The following is a 13,910-nucleotide window of genomic DNA, read 5'->3' on the forward strand; positions in this document are numbered from 1 at the left end:
ACAACAACGTCATGAAATATCTGGAAACTGGTAAAACTTCTTTTGTGGCTATGGACAATCCAAAGCTAGTTCAAATCTGCCCATCAAAGTGAACAGAAAGGCAGGGCTCGACATTTTATTTAAGAAATTCCTTATGCATTTTGTCAAAGAGAGGAGTTAAATTCGTCTCTAAAAGTTTTTAGTATAGAGGACATTGGTCCACTTTGGAACAATTGGTTTTTTTGCCTTTATTTTTTTTTTACCGACTTGCTTGCTTTCATAGAAATCCATTCCTGGCCTGCAAATCGAGCCTATCTTAGTAACAATGGACTGCTCATGAGTGAACTTAGGAAGAGCCTTTCAGAACCTCTGATCTGGAACTAGAGAAGATCCTCTATTGCTCAATCTACTATTATACTCAGCCATGATTACAGGTGTTTTCTGACTCATACATAAAATGAAGGAAGAGGAGGTGTGTATAAGGAGTGCCTGGGACAAAGCAGGAATTCAATGAATATCTGTTGAATGAATCAAGTGAATGAAAAGGGAAGGGGATATTTTCCTAGAATAATGAGATAAGAGTTCAAAAAGAGAGTGAGGAAAAAGGATTAATGTGTGTCTCTGATAGACTTCTTGATGTAAGAATGACTGAATGATGAAAGTAGAGTGGGGGAAAAAGGGACTAAACAACAGGTACTTGTTTCCTATAGAAGAAAAGGAAATGAAGTAGGTAAAAACGTTGTACCAAATACTTCTAGGCATCAGCCACCATCTGGCAACAGCCAAGGACAGCTTAGTAGCCAGCTGTAACAAATCATGGGGTTTTTGGGAAACCAGTTTTTGCCAGCCACCATTTTGTGTTAATTTTATACATAAAAATAAAAAATAAAACCCCAGTATTTTCACATATATGTACAATTCCCTTTCGTCACTTGAAACAATGCACACCTGCACAGAAAGTACTGCTCTGTTTTGAAGGCCCTTCAGGCACGTCTATGGGGGTAAGACAGAGTCCCAGTCCTCCTAGAAGACCAGTGCCCTCAGAGTGATGATATTTACGACAATATCTAGGGATAATGTGATCATTTTGCAGAGAATTATAAAGAATACTAGTAAAAACTACATTAAATTTCAAATCATGGGGGCTAGTCTGAAAAAACTGAAACACTAAAAAAAAGATGTAACAGGCAAATCCCCCTCCCCTCTCCTCAACCCAGCGCTGTTCCCTCAATAACCAATGCGTGTTTAACTGACCTTGATGCCTCAGGCATCTGCTAAAGGCTTGGTCACTGAACTTTTGTTCCTCTTTTACAGATGAATAAATGGAGAGCCACAGGCACTAAGTAAATTGCTCCAAAAGCACACAGTCATTAAGTGGCAAATCACTGACTGACTCGTTTACGGAAGCATGCCTTCTGACAAAAGTAAATCTGTTTTTTTTAGGACTTTTTATTTACTATGGCATAGAGATATACATTTAACATCATATTTATAGTTTTTCCCCTTAAGTCTATTTTCTGAGACATTAGTTTGACCAATCACATAACTTTTCTAAAATGAAACCCTGAGGTTGAAGAATTACTTTTGAGGTAGGTACTTATAGGTATTTATCTATTTCCAGAGGTTGATAATAAATCATAGCTCTCCCTGAAGTCACTACTTTGTAAGTTCTTACTCTAAAGTAGTATTTTCTCAACTTTTTGAAAATCCATGCCCTGTATTGGTAAATGTTTAAAAACAGAATACATGTATTTGTGTGAGAGAGAAGAATGTCATTTCAAACATCTAAAGGGTGAAACATACTCAATGGGATTTTTCCCCTTGGAATTTCCTGGTCTATAGTTTAAACACTTTTAAACTGATTTTTCTACAATTGTTTGAGGGATGGGGAAGAAAACTGGAAATCTTTAATATGCTACAAGATGAGCAGGAGGGAAGGAGGAAACATACTTTTTTAATTGTATTTGTTTAATAGTATTTGAGCTAGAAATATCTGCACATGTATTTGTAATAAATTCCCAGTCAAGGAAGGCACACTCCAGCTCTTTGTATTATAGTGAAAAAGATTTGTCCTTGTTCAGTATCAGGAGGTAACTGCACATTGATTTACCTTAGCAACATTATTCCAGTCAACAGAAATTTTTGAGTATCTACACTACCCTTCTAGTGCTTAAAGTGTAACAGGGAATAAAGATCAGTAAGCAAGCAATTAAAATACAGTATGAGGAGTCAGGGACAAAGAATTATGGGGAAACAGCCAACATAAAAAAATAAAAGAGAACATCTTTTGGCTGGGAGGGTACAACAGACCTCCATAATTAGTGCCACACTGACACAACTCTTCATACCAAGCAGTCACTGAGGTACCTTCTCTTCAAAACACTGGAATACAACTTCAGGTCCCTTTGTTCTGCATTCCCTACATATAGAGCAGTTATTCTAAATTCACTCTCAGAAACCCACTATTTTAAGCTTAAGACAAGAATTAAGTCGCTGCCTCTTCTCCCCTAGGCTAACCATTTAAAATCTAACAGGTCCTCAAAAATCCAACCTTCAACTGTTATATTATTTGTCTTTAATGTCTGCTCTAGTTCTTTCAATGATTTTAAGTTAAAGGTACCTACAGAAGACATAAAACTCTGGAGAAGACTAGAAGTAATTATCACAAAGTACAGAGAATAATCTGGTATGGGGAGAGAAGAGGCAGTGTGTGTCTGATTCAGGAAGCATACTAACCTAATTTTAGATGTTAGATTTGAGGCGCTAATGAGACATGCAAGTTGAAAGATAGTGTAAAACAGTTGGTTAGGCTGACCTTTGGGAAATTTCCTTTAAGAGAGGTCAGGAAGAGTGATATATGATAGCATGGAACAGAAAGAAGGAAAGGACTAACTAAACATAAAGACAAAACAAGGAAAATGGTCAGTACTCATATAGTTTGAAGTAAAATAAATCTCTAGAAAATCAAGTTAATTGGTATTCGATGTAAGTATCCAAACTTTTAGATACAAAAACAAAAAACCACAAAATCCTGGCTTTAATATAAATATTATTCATATTTCTTTCTTCCTTCTATTTATGAAATTACCAGCCATTATTCTAAGCAGTATGACACTAGTAGGGCACCACCGAGAAAATGCATCCAGGCTGCATATGTATCAATAATGCCAAATATATCAATAATGTCTTGAAATGTAACACTCAAAGGAGCAGTTCACTTGCTAAAGAAGGGTATGGTAATAACTTCAACCTAGAAAATTCAGAAGCAAACTTGAAAAGCATGTAAACAAATTACTTTATCTGCAGGATTTTAATCCTGTGAGATTACTGTCCTCATCAATTAAAGAAAAAAGCATATAGTAATCTCTATATTGCAGGGCTGTCACAGGCACATAAACATTAAATCTTCTTCCCTTCCCTCACATTTCAAGGGCATAAAGTAAAATAGGCAGCTGGTCATGACTACTGTCTCTCAGCTCCATGCCTACCCTTTTATATATACTCTGCAATGCTGGATCTAGGAGGTGACTCTCAATCAGGGTTATTGTGGATCCCAGGGGATATCTGGCAATGTTTGGGAACATTCAGTGGGTAGGAGGGAGATACTGGCATCAAGTGGGTAGAGGCATGGGATGTTACTGAATGCCTTACAAAAAGCATGGGACAGCCACCTGGCCCAAAATGTCAATGGTACTAAGGTTGAGAAACTATGGTCTTGGGTTTGTAAACTCAATTATTCAGACTCACTTAGCAGCTGGCTTCTGGTTTGCATTCTGCCAATGGGAGAGCCTAGAAGGAGAGAGACTGTGTAAAGATGCATGAGAAGGTGGAGGGTGCACTCTGAACTCCTAAATTCTAGCAACCCCATCCCTTTTTGCAATTATGGAAATGTCTGTATCTGTGGTCCATTTCAATAGCCACTAGCTAGTAAAATGCCTTGTCAGGTAAGCAAGCCTAGAAACAGCAGTGGGGGCTTGGAAAGAGAGAATACATATATTTGTGTGAGAGAGAAGAATGTCATTTCAAACAATTAAAGGGTGAAACATACTCAATGGGATTTTCCCACTTCGAACTTCCTGGTCTACAGTTTACTGACTTGAGGGACAGTATTGGAATTAAAAAAAAAAAAGACAATTTCATAAGGATAGGGTGAATAAGAGTAAACAATAGCAAAATTTTGGAAGCTGGAAAGCAGATGGATGAGTGCTAACTGAGTTAAGAAACTGAAGACAACTGAATCCTAGACTGGGTAAAGGGGAAAGCTAAGAAATAACCCAATTTACATTGCAGATTCTACAAACTGCCTAGATACTGCTGGAACAAGGGTTATGGTTGAGAACTGTTGGAAGCTGGAAGACGTAAAAACTCTTTGAAATACAGTTAAAATTTCTAAACTGCCTTTGCATCATTACATTCCAAGTAAAAAGTGAAAGTTTATTTACTAAAGAGGGTAAAGCAGAGGGTCTCTGACCTGGGGAGCTCAAGGCACTGTTGATAGCAGAGTAAAGTGCATACTTTACTGGGAACAGGGTAGCTGGAGTTAAGTAAGTAAATTATTTCCAGAAGGAGGATGCAAGACAGAGAGAGAGAAAAAAACACGAGAATATTAAAGAGAAGAAAACTGAACACTAGTCTAGAAATTTCATTATCCTGAAAGTGAGAAAATGAAAGGAAATAACCAAAGGAATAATTCAAGAAAACTTTCCAGAAAAGAGGATATATGAGCTGCCAGACTGAAAGGGCCCACAGAGTACCCAACACAATGGATAAAAGGAGACCTACCAATCACATTTCAGAAGAGCAGGCATAAAAAGGAGATTCCAATTCCACTAGCTTCCAGGAGAGGTGCTAGAAGAGGGGAGTAGAGGTCACACACAAAGGCATGTTTTCAACAGGAACACTGGACACTAAAAGGTAATGCATTAATTAGGTATTCATCAGAGTTATGAAGGGAATAATTCCCAAATTAAAATTCTATACCAAAGAAAGTTATTGTTCAAATAAGAGGGTAGTATAACAACATTTTCAGGTGTGTTAAGTTTTTAAAAAATTACTTCCCATGCATCCCTTCTCTAGAAACTAGACATATGTATTACCAAAAGCGGGAGATGGAATCTAGGGATAAGGAGACTCAATACAAGAGAGAAGCAATGAAAATCACCAGGAAACTAGATGGAGAAGCGGGAACTCCCAGAATGACAGCCATACAGTAGAGGAGGACAGATAATGACACTGAAGCAGTGAGTGACACTCAAGAGGCATACATACTTAGTTGTTATCACCCAGATCCTGACATTACAGCATTAACTTGAAATTTAACACATTCAGAAAAGTATACAGGGACCATATATTTAAATGATTTATCTGATAAGGGGTTAACATCCAAAATATATAAAGAACACACACTTCAATACCAAAAAACCCCCAGATAACCTAATTTAAATATGGGTAGAGGATCTAAACAGACATTTTTCCAATGCAGTAATACAGATGGCCAACAGGCACATGAAAAGATGCTCCACAACAGTAATTATCAGGGAAATGCAAATCAAAACCAAAATAAGATATCACCTCACACCAGTCAGAACAGCCACTATGCAAATGACAAGAAATAATAAGTGTTGGAGAAGATGTGGAGAAATGGGAAGCCTCCTTCACTGTTGGTGGGAATGTTAATTAGTGCAACCACTGTGGAGAGCAATATGGAGGTTCCTCAAAAAAACTAAGAACAGAAATACCACTTGACCCCGTATTCCACTTCTAGGAATTTACTTGAAGAAAACAAAACCCAATTTGAAAAAGATACATGCATCCCTATGTTTACTGCTGCATTATTTACAATAGCCAAGATATGGAAGCAACTTAAGAGTCCATCATTAGATGAATGGATAAAGAGGTTGTATGCATACACAATGAAATATTATTCAGCCATAAAAAGAAAGAAATCCTGCCATTGTGACAACATGGATGGACCTAGAGGGTATTATGCTCAGTGAAATGAGCCAGGCAGAGAAAGACAAATACCATATGATTTCACTTTTATGTGGAATCTAAAAACAAAACAGAACAAAATGAACAAAATAGCAGTAGACTCATAGACACTGAGAACTGGTGTTTACCATGGGGGAGAGGTTGGGGTGGATGGATGGGGTATGTAAGGGGGATAAAGAGATACAAAAATCTCTATCATAATATAAGTTGGTCATGGGAATGGTAGTAAAGCATGGAGAATATAGACAATGATTCTGTAAGATCTTTTGATGTTGACATAACTGCACTACACACAGTGTAACTGCACTAGCTGAGGTGAGGATTTAATAATGTGGGTAACTGTTTAATCACTGGGTTATATACTTGAAACCAATATAATACTGTATATCAACTATAGTTCAATAAAAAAAGTATATAAATCATAAACACATAGTACGTTTTTCACAAAGTAAACACATCTTGAGTAACCAACATCCAGATCAAGTATCGGAATACTACCAGAACCCTTAAGTCTCCCTCATGCCCCTTCTAGTAGTAACTACCCCAAGTTACTATCCTGGACTCTAACATCCTAGATTAATTTTGTGTATATGTATGTGTAAATACACATGCGTATGTATCAGTACTTGCAGTACTTTAGCCACTCATGCACATCTGAGCTGCCTGATGTACACATTCCCAGCTGAAGTCAGGCAAGTCAACTTCTTGCCTTGTTTCAGCTCTCGGTAACGTAAGCACGTACCCTTTCTGCAGTCTATTTAGTGCCCTATTTCTCTCATTTTTGTTGATGATTTCGTTGTTTAAATCCCAAGTATAGTGCTGAGGTGACATCTAGAGTTCCTAAGTGCAAGAAGGCTTCTGACATGATTACAGAGAAAATCTGTGTTCAACAAGCTTCATTCAGGCATGAATTATAGTGCTGTTGACTGAATTCTGTGTTAATGATTCAACAATACATATTAAATAAGGTGTCTTTAAACAGACACACATATAAAACAAAGCTATACACTGATCTGTTGAAGAAAATGTGATCAGAAACTTTCAGGAACCTAGCCCTGAATTTCTTCTAGGAGCAATGGTTCAGTATTTGCTAGTTCAGTTTTCAAGGAAACTTTGTAGAACACAACTACCACAAATAACAAGAATCAACTACACATATACACACAATCACATAGTGTTATGTTTTCTTTTTAACCTGAGGGCAGAACGACACCCTGGGAGTCTGGCCGAGGCTCAGCTGCTGGTCTGGATTTGGTGGGTCATGGCAGTGTGATGAAGTTCCTGGTCTCCCCTCCAGGTCAGAGGTCTGGCTGAGGGCCCCCCACCCCAAAGTATTCTGCACTGACTGGTTTCTGGGAGCTGAGGATGGGTCACAGTGAGCAGGCGTCCTCTGACCACATCTCTCTGGAAATCCATCCTGGTCCACACAAGGGTGCAGCCCAATCCCCACTCTGTGGGGGCCCTGAGCTTTCAAGTTCACTTGTGACCTCACTCCATGACTTCTCCAGAGGGCCCTCAGAAACTCAGGGAGGCTGATGGCAGACTTTGCTCAGCTTCTCCTCTCCCAGGGGCTTTCATCCCAGAATGCAAAGTGCCCTTTGCTCACACAGCAAGGCAGAAGCTTGCTGCTCTGTCTTTCATAACTGAACAATACACTGCTTAGAGAGAAATAGACATCTTGGGGTTTCAACTACAGAGAAAGGCAAGAGGAAGATCAAGACAAAGGCCCAGATGTAGTTATGGACATATGTGTGTGTAGGGGTTGTGGACTTGTTAATAGGGGATCTTTGCTTTATTGAGTACATACATTTGTACACACTTCTGAAACATGATACATTTCTCACACATACATAAAAATTATATTCTCAAAGGAAAGGGCTGACCTACTGGTCATACATCTTTAAAAATGGTAAATATTGCTAGATTTGTTGAAAAGCTGTAAATTTCTTAGAAGAAAACTATAAAAGGATATTTTTATCACCTCTTGATGGGCAAGGACTTTATAAGCAATTCAGGGAATCTGAAAGCATAAATGGAGGCAGCACACTGTGAATTTGATAATAAATATGCATAAAACTTTAATATTGGCAAAAAATTCCATAAACAAAGTCAAATGACAAAAGATGAGAATATTTTTAACAAACAATGGGCTCTTAAAAATTAAAAGAAAGACCAACAGGAAAGAAAAATAGAAAAATGGGAAATTAGATATACCAGAGAAGAACATAATTCAAATATATTCTTGGTAATTAAAGAAGTATGTCTGAAGTCCTCCAAAATTTTCAATGTCATTAGTAAAAAGGCCTAACTCAAGCAAGGCTCATGAAAATCTTAAAGCAGAAAGTTCAGATATGCTAACAATCCTGTTATCACAACTAGCTTTATTCTTAAACTGACCCTCCACCTTCCAGTCTTCCTCCAAAAAATTCAATTGCTGTCATTCTCCAAGAGTTCTAGTTTAGGCACCGGCTGTGGTAAGCATGTAAAATACGCCTAAATTAAGGCCTACACCCTATGCTAACATTTTTGAGCTTCCTAGCACAGTTATTTACATACTTGCTACATCTTCTTTTCACTTGCCCACTTAATCTTGCACCATGTTAATTAAGGCCCTGTACCTGAACCTATTCTATACAATGTTTTTATTAGTGACTTAGAAAATGGCAGAAAACATACTTATAAGCTTATACATAACAGATACTGTTAAAATGCTGGGTAATAGAATAGAAATTCAAAGAGAGGTGAATGGGTGTGTCAAAACAAGATGAATTTTTAAAGGAAGTCTCATGAAGTTGGGCCTTTGGATTGACAGCACTTCATGTGACAAAAAATCCTGGGTGAATTAACGAAGGAGAATTTCAGCTTCAGTATTAGCCTAAGATGAGATATAGTTGCTAAAAAATAGCAAGCAAATAAGCAAACTTAAGGCTGCATTAACAGACACACAATTTCTACAATGCTTTACTCTTGTCAGACCATGTGAAAAACTGCATTCAGTTCTGGGTGTCTTACTATAAAAAAAGAAACAAATACAGAATATTGAAAGAATGGCAAAGGATCTAGAAACTAAGTCAAGAGAAACTACTAAAAGACAAACGAGCTATTTACAGAAGAGTAGAGTGGGTGATGCAGTGGAGCTGGGAAGCTTCAGACAGAGCCAGCACAAAGAAGAGGGAGGGCACTTGGTCTCTGTGCAGCTACTGAGGTCAGAAGCAGGAGACACTTACATACAATGCGGTATCCTAGACTGGATCCTACAGCAGAAAGGGATATTAGTGGAAAAACTGGTAAAATCTGAGGAAATCTGCAGTTCAGTGAGTAATAACGTACCTGTATCAGTTTCTTCATTTTGACAAATGTGTCAAGGTAATTATGTTAACATTAGGGGAACTTGGGGAGGGGTGTATGGTTAGTCTCTATACTATCTGCAAATTTTTCATATCATCTAAAAATCACTGAAAGTTTATTAAAGACAACAACAAAGAAACAAGGAGATAGACAGTTCAACGAATGACTTTCAAATAGTGTAGTGTGTACCCTGGGTTGTGTTCAGAGATTAGACAAACTGAAATGCACCTTTGAAAGGATTTCTGCATATTTTATGGAATACCGGTACCATTTAAATTAGAGGTTAAATGAATTTAGTTGGGCCATTAATATCTATCTTGGAATCTGAAAGGCAGAATGTAAAGAACAAAGCTAAGTGAAGCAGATCTATCAACTCTAGGGCAGTAACAAACTTGTATCTGCAATAATGTTATAACTGATTCTTCTACCAGTTTTGAAAAGGACCCCAAAGGCTTCATAACTGAAACCATAGGTCACAACCCAGTGAAATCAGTTTAGTCACAGTGGCTCTCTCTGGGAATACCTTACCACTTATCAGGGGGCATTTTGGAACTCGGGGAGATATTGTTTAGTCCTCAGAATGATTCCAGGCCCTACTGGCCTTTACTGAGGAAAAGGTGCCAAAGATGCTAAGTGTCTGGAAATCCAAGAACTTCCCAGCATTCCAAGATATTCCAAATCTCCCACCATATATTCAAGTAGGAAATTAAAAAAACAAACTCAACTTTAGAATTATCTAATCATACTACCAAACTGTTTTCCCCCTTAAACACAAAATATTTTCTGCAGCTATTTTAAACACTTCTTTTGTAGGTATGCTACAATCCCCTAAATTAAGATTGCTTTTCCTTATTTAGTACTTCATGAAAGACTGTTTAATATTTCAGAAAGTCTGATGATGCTGTTTGTAGTAGCTGAGTTTCGAGTACAGCATACCTGTGCCAGACCGCTTTTATAGTTGTAACTTTCAAATAGGTAATAGAGAGTCCTCTGACTAGATTTATTTCCAAATATTTTTAAGTTAGTACGGGCTTATAAAAGAGAGGGTTCGTTCTAAACACATTAAGGTGATCCTATATATATTTATTTGTGGCAGAATCATTAGAAAGCTATGCTGGGAAAATTAGTTTTTTTTGGAGTTGCTATTCTTTCTCTTTTTTACTCCAATATTGTTCCCCAAAGTCTACCACACGGCTGTTAACTTTCTTTTTCCAATCCATCCTCTACTCCCCATTGCTTATCAAAGGATATGCTCCCCAGGGGGATTAGGTACTAGAGACTGAATGTTTGGTGCTAATGGGGATTCTATCAGATTTTTTCTGAGACTTCATCATTTCCTTGTCCCATGTCAGGTCATTTCACAGAACTAATAACTGCATTCAGTTATTAGTTATGTATTATTTCTACACTACACTTATAAATAAGGTCAAACTCAGTGGTGACTGTAAGATACTACTTTGTTTTGTTTTATTTTTAGGAGAGCAAGTGAGAAGCTTTTATTTAGAGATAAAGTGAGAGGACAGAGCTCCTGGCTCAGGCCAGATGGGGACAAGAGAGTCCCCTGCATGATACTACTTTTATTTCTCCATGCTGACAGTCTAATTGGTCTTATATTACCTCTTCATCAAGTTAAGATTATTTCCCTCTTTCTCTTGTATTTTCCCTTTAAAAAATTTCCTTTTTTTATTTATCCTAACAGTTTTTAGTCTAGTATCTACATATATCCTGATGCTTTCATTTTCTTACACTTTTTAATAGGGTATGTCTTCTGATCTTATTTTTTTTAGTGTATTAAATAATTTTTGTTCTTTTTTAATTGAAGTTATTGATATAAAATCTTTAATGGTTAAAATGGCAAATTTTATGTTCTGTGTATATATATATGTATGTATTTTAAAAAAATTGATATACAGTCTTATTTTAGTTTCAGGTATACAACATAGTGGTCCAACAGTTACTCATGTTATTAAATAGTTCCCCCACTAGTATAGCAACTATCTGTCAACATGGAAAGATGTTACAGAATCACTGGCTGTATTCTCCATGCTGTACTACTATCCCCATGACCAACCTACATTATGACGGAAAATTTTTGTGCCCCTTTATCCCTCCTCACTCTCCCCTCCCACCTAACCCCTCCCCGATGGTGTCTATGAGTCTACTGCTGTTACATCACTTCTGTTTTGCTTTTTCATATTCCACAAATAAGTGAAATCACATGGTATTTGTCTTTCTCTACCTGGCTTATTTCACTGAGTATAATACCTTCTAGAACCATGCATATTATTGTGAATGGCAGGATTTCTTTTCCTTTTATGGCTGAATAATATTCCATTCTGTGTATGTATCACCTCTTCTCTATCCATTCATCTATTGATGGACACTTAGGTTGCTTCTCTATCTTGGCTACTGTAAATATTGTAGCAATAAACATAGGGGTACATGTATCTTTTTGGATCAGGGATTTTGTTTTCTTCAGGTAAACTCCCAGAAAAAAACTCCCAGAAAAAAAAAACTTCTGTTTTTAGTTTTTTTGAGGAACTTCCATACTGCTTTCCACAGTGGCTGCACCCACTGACATTCTTACCACCAATGTAGGAGGGTTCCCTTTTCTCCACATCCTCACCAACACTTATTATTTCTTATCTTTTGGATAGTGGTCATTCTGACTGGTATGAGGTGATATTTCATTTTGGTTTTGATTTGCATTTCTTTGATGATTAGCAATGGGGAGCATCTTTTCATGTATCTGTTGGCCATCTGTATTTCTTCTTTGGAGAAATGTTTGGTCAGGTCCTCCACCCATTTTTTAATTGGGTTATTTGTTTTTTCAGTGTTGAGGCAGGCATATAAGCTCTTTATATATTTTGGATGTTAACCCCTTAATGAATAGGTCATATATAAATATATTCTCCCATCCTGTAGATTGCCTTTTTGTTCTGCTGGTGTCCTTTGCTGTACAGAAGCTTTTTAGTTTGATGTAGTCCCACTCGTTCATTTTTTATTTTGTTCCCCTTGTCCAAGGATATGTGTCCTAGAAAAATTGCTTGTGTTTATGCTCAAGAGAGTTTTGCCTATGTTTTCTTCTAAGAGTTTTATGGTTTCAAGTCTTACATTCAAGTCTTTGACCCATTTTGAATTTACTTTTGTGTATGGAGTTAGGCAGTAATCCAGTTCTCTTGCATGTAGCTGTCTAATTTTCCCAACACCAGTCATTGAAAAGGATGTCTTTTCACCATTGTATATTCATGGCTGCTTTATCATGTATTAACTGATCATATAAGTGTGGGTTTATATCTGGGCTCTCTACTTTGTTCTACTGATCTATGGGTCTGTTTTTGTACCAGTACCATTCTGTTCTGATTATGGTCGCTTCTAGTATAGCTTGAAGCCAGGGAGTGTAACATCCCCAGCTTTGTTCTTCTTTCTCTTGATTGCTTTGGCTATTCGGGGTCTTTTGTGGTTCCATATGAATTTTATAATTATTTGCTCTAGTTCACTGAAAAATGACATTGGTATTTTGATAGTGATTGCACTGAATCTGCAAATTGCTTTGGGAAGGATGGCCATTTTGATAATATTAATTCTTCCTATCCATGAGCATGAGATAGATATCCATTTATTTGTGTCTTCTTTAATTCCTCTCATCAAAGTCTGATAGTTTTCAGAGTACAGGTCTTTCACCTCCTTGGTTAGGATTATTCCAAGGAATTTTATTTCGCTGATGCAACTGTAAATGGAACTGCTTTCCTGATCTCTCTTTCTGCTAGTTCAGTGTTGAATCCAGTTTAGTTCTTACAGTTTTTTGGTGGAGTCTTTAGTGTTTTCTATGTATAATATCATGTCATATACATATAGTAACAACTTAACTTCTACCTGACCAATTTGGATGCCTTTTATCTCTTTGTGTTGTCTGACTGCCATGGCTGGGACTCTCAGTACTATGTTGAATAAAAGTGGTAAGAATGGATATCGTGTTCCTGATCTTAGAGAAAAAGCTTTCAGCTTTTCACCATTAAGTATGATGTTAGTTGTGGGCTTGTCATATATGGCCTTTATTATGTTGAAGTATGTACGCTCTATGCCTTTTTTGTTGAGTTTTTACCATGAATGGATGTTGAATTTTGTCAAATGCTTTTCCATCATCTATTGGGATGATCACATGGTTATCACCTCTTTTGTTAATGTGGTATATAATATTGATTGATTTATGAATATTATACCATCCTTGCATCCCTGGAATAAGTCCCACTTGGTCATGATGGATAATGCTTTGATGTATTTTTAAATTAGGTTTGCTAATATTTTGTTGAGGATTTTTGCATGTATGTTCATCAGGGACGTTGGTCTTTTTTTGTGGTATCTTTGCCTGGCTTTGGTATTAGAGTGATGCTGGCCTCACAGAATACATTTAGATGTATTCCCTCATCTTCTACTTTTTGTAATACTTTAAGAAAGATGGGTATCATCTCTTCTTTAAATGTTTGGTAGAATTCAGCTGTGAAGCCATCAGGTCCTGGAACTTCATTTTTTAATTTCCATTTCAATTTCATTGCTGGTAATTGGTCTGTTCAGATTTTCTGTTTCTTCCT

General features: G+C 37.0%; 2 protein-coding genes across 2 annotated transcripts in view; both read right to left on the reverse strand.

Moving 5' to 3' along the window:
* Nucleotides 1-3,766, reverse strand: part of KCMF1 (potassium channel modulatory factor 1) — a 49,994-nt gene extending 46,228 nt beyond the window's left edge. Inside the window, exon 1 of the mRNA XM_037011992.2 lies at nucleotides 3,727-3,766. Within this exon, the coding sequence (XP_036867887.1) occupies nucleotides 3,727-3,751 (25 nt within the window). The 5' untranslated portion in view covers nucleotides 3,752-3,766. The remainder of the gene's footprint in view (nucleotides 1-3,726) is intronic.
* Nucleotides 3,767-4,496: 730 nt separating this feature from the next.
* LOC140847942 (uncharacterized) overlaps nucleotides 4,497-13,910 on the reverse strand; it is a 35,424-nt gene continuing 26,010 nt past the window's right edge. Inside the window, exons 3-4 of the mRNA XM_073229748.1 lie at nucleotides 4,762-4,827; nucleotides 4,497-4,513 (exon numbers count right to left, since the gene is read on the reverse strand). The gene's annotated coding sequence lies outside the window, so the exon portion shown is untranslated. The remainder of the gene's footprint in view (nucleotides 4,514-4,761; nucleotides 4,828-13,910) is intronic.

The sequence above is a fragment of the Manis javanica genome, chromosome 1 (genome assembly GCF_040802235.1).
Source record: "Manis javanica isolate MJ-LG chromosome 1, MJ_LKY, whole genome shotgun sequence".
In the NCBI taxonomy this organism is placed as follows: Eukaryota; Metazoa; Chordata; class Mammalia; order Pholidota; family Manidae; genus Manis; species Manis javanica.